Source organism: Microplitis demolitor, chromosome 9, assembly GCF_026212275.2.
Source record: "Microplitis demolitor isolate Queensland-Clemson2020A chromosome 9, iyMicDemo2.1a, whole genome shotgun sequence".
NCBI classification, from domain to species: Eukaryota; Metazoa; Arthropoda; class Insecta; order Hymenoptera; family Braconidae; genus Microplitis; species Microplitis demolitor.
The window spans coordinates 5053045-5054250 of NC_068553.1; the positions used below are offsets into that span (position 1 = coordinate 5053045).

The 1206-nt window shown below is 35.2% G+C and overlaps 1 protein-coding gene across 1 annotated transcript in view; it reads right to left on the minus strand.

Moving 5' to 3' along the window:
- LOC128668512 (putative uncharacterized protein DDB_G0271606) overlaps nucleotides 1-370 on the minus strand; it is a 546-nt gene extending 176 nt beyond the window's left edge. Inside the window, exons 1-2 of the mRNA XM_053741659.1 lie at nucleotides 85-370; nucleotides 1-6 (exon numbers count right to left, since the gene is read on the minus strand). The exon at nucleotides 1-6 is cut by the window's left edge and continues 176 nt beyond it. Of these exons, the coding sequence (XP_053597634.1) occupies nucleotides 1-6; nucleotides 85-370 (292 nt within the window). The remainder of the gene's footprint in view (nucleotides 7-84) is intronic.
- Nucleotides 371-1206: the final 836 nt, after the last annotated feature.

A 1206-nucleotide genomic window follows, 5' to 3' on the forward strand; every position in this document is an offset into this window, starting at 1 on the left:
CTTCAGCTGAAAAAAAAAACAAACAAATCAGATAAATAATTTTTTGAATAATAATGATAATTATAATGATAATAATAATAATACCATCATAAGTCGATGTCGACTCTGATTCACTAGGTGAAATCTTCGGTGATGGTGGTTTGCGGGTATGCCAAAGGGGCTTACCCCAATAAATCAATGGAGCTGCTGGCTGTTGTTGGTACTGCTGCTCCTGCTCGGCTTCTTCCAGCAGTTCATCGATGTCAAGCTGATCATTCAGCACATCATCGATTACTGTATCCATTGACTCTTCTATATCAAACCACTCGGTTGACTCCATCAGCGCGTTGACCAGCGATGGAGGTGGTACAGCTGTTGGTGAGCCCAACATCGCTTTATTTTTAAAAAAATCTATAGCGCGCTCTTCAATCAACGTGTAATTTGCGGATGATGGTTCCTCTGATGCATCATGGGTTAACTTGAACCACCAATGGTTATCAGTCCAAGTTAACCGAGTTGGAGTTTCACTGCCAATGGGGAAGGTGTGGTCCTACAACCATTCACACTTGATTGCTGTATCCTCATTCTGCAAACACATCCCGACCTCACGATCCACTTCCTCAAAAATAAGGAAGTGTGAGTGGCTGCTGATCCACTCATCAGGGATGTAGCATGAGGTGATGAAGTTGCCCATTTTTAATTCTACAAAATTTTAATCAAAAATTAGAAACGAGAGTAAGATCATAATAAGAATTTAAAAAAATAATTCTGACAAGATTACTTACATTTTTTTTTTTCCCTGAAAAATTAAATGAAAAATCAAAAGATGTAGTGTTCACAGTTCCACTCGATAACACACACTACACTTTGAATAATTCAAAACAAAATTTGAAAAACTTTAAGTTGAAAATTTTACTCAATCACACACTACACTTTTGATTAATTTGAAGAAAAATCTGAAAAAAACTGGAAAATTCAAAGTTTCACTTAGTACACACTACACTTTGGAGTGTTAAGTAGAAGATATGTTATATTATTTAAATGCAGCCATTTATATACAAGAAATCTCTACTTAACTACTGAAAAGACAACCCATAATTATCTTGTAATGACCAATAGCTGTGACGTTTTGGTAAAATAGTTGACGAAAACCTTATCACTATTTCCACTACCATCAAAATAAATTTTGAGCTCCACCCAAAAAAATTTTTCTATAAAATTTATATC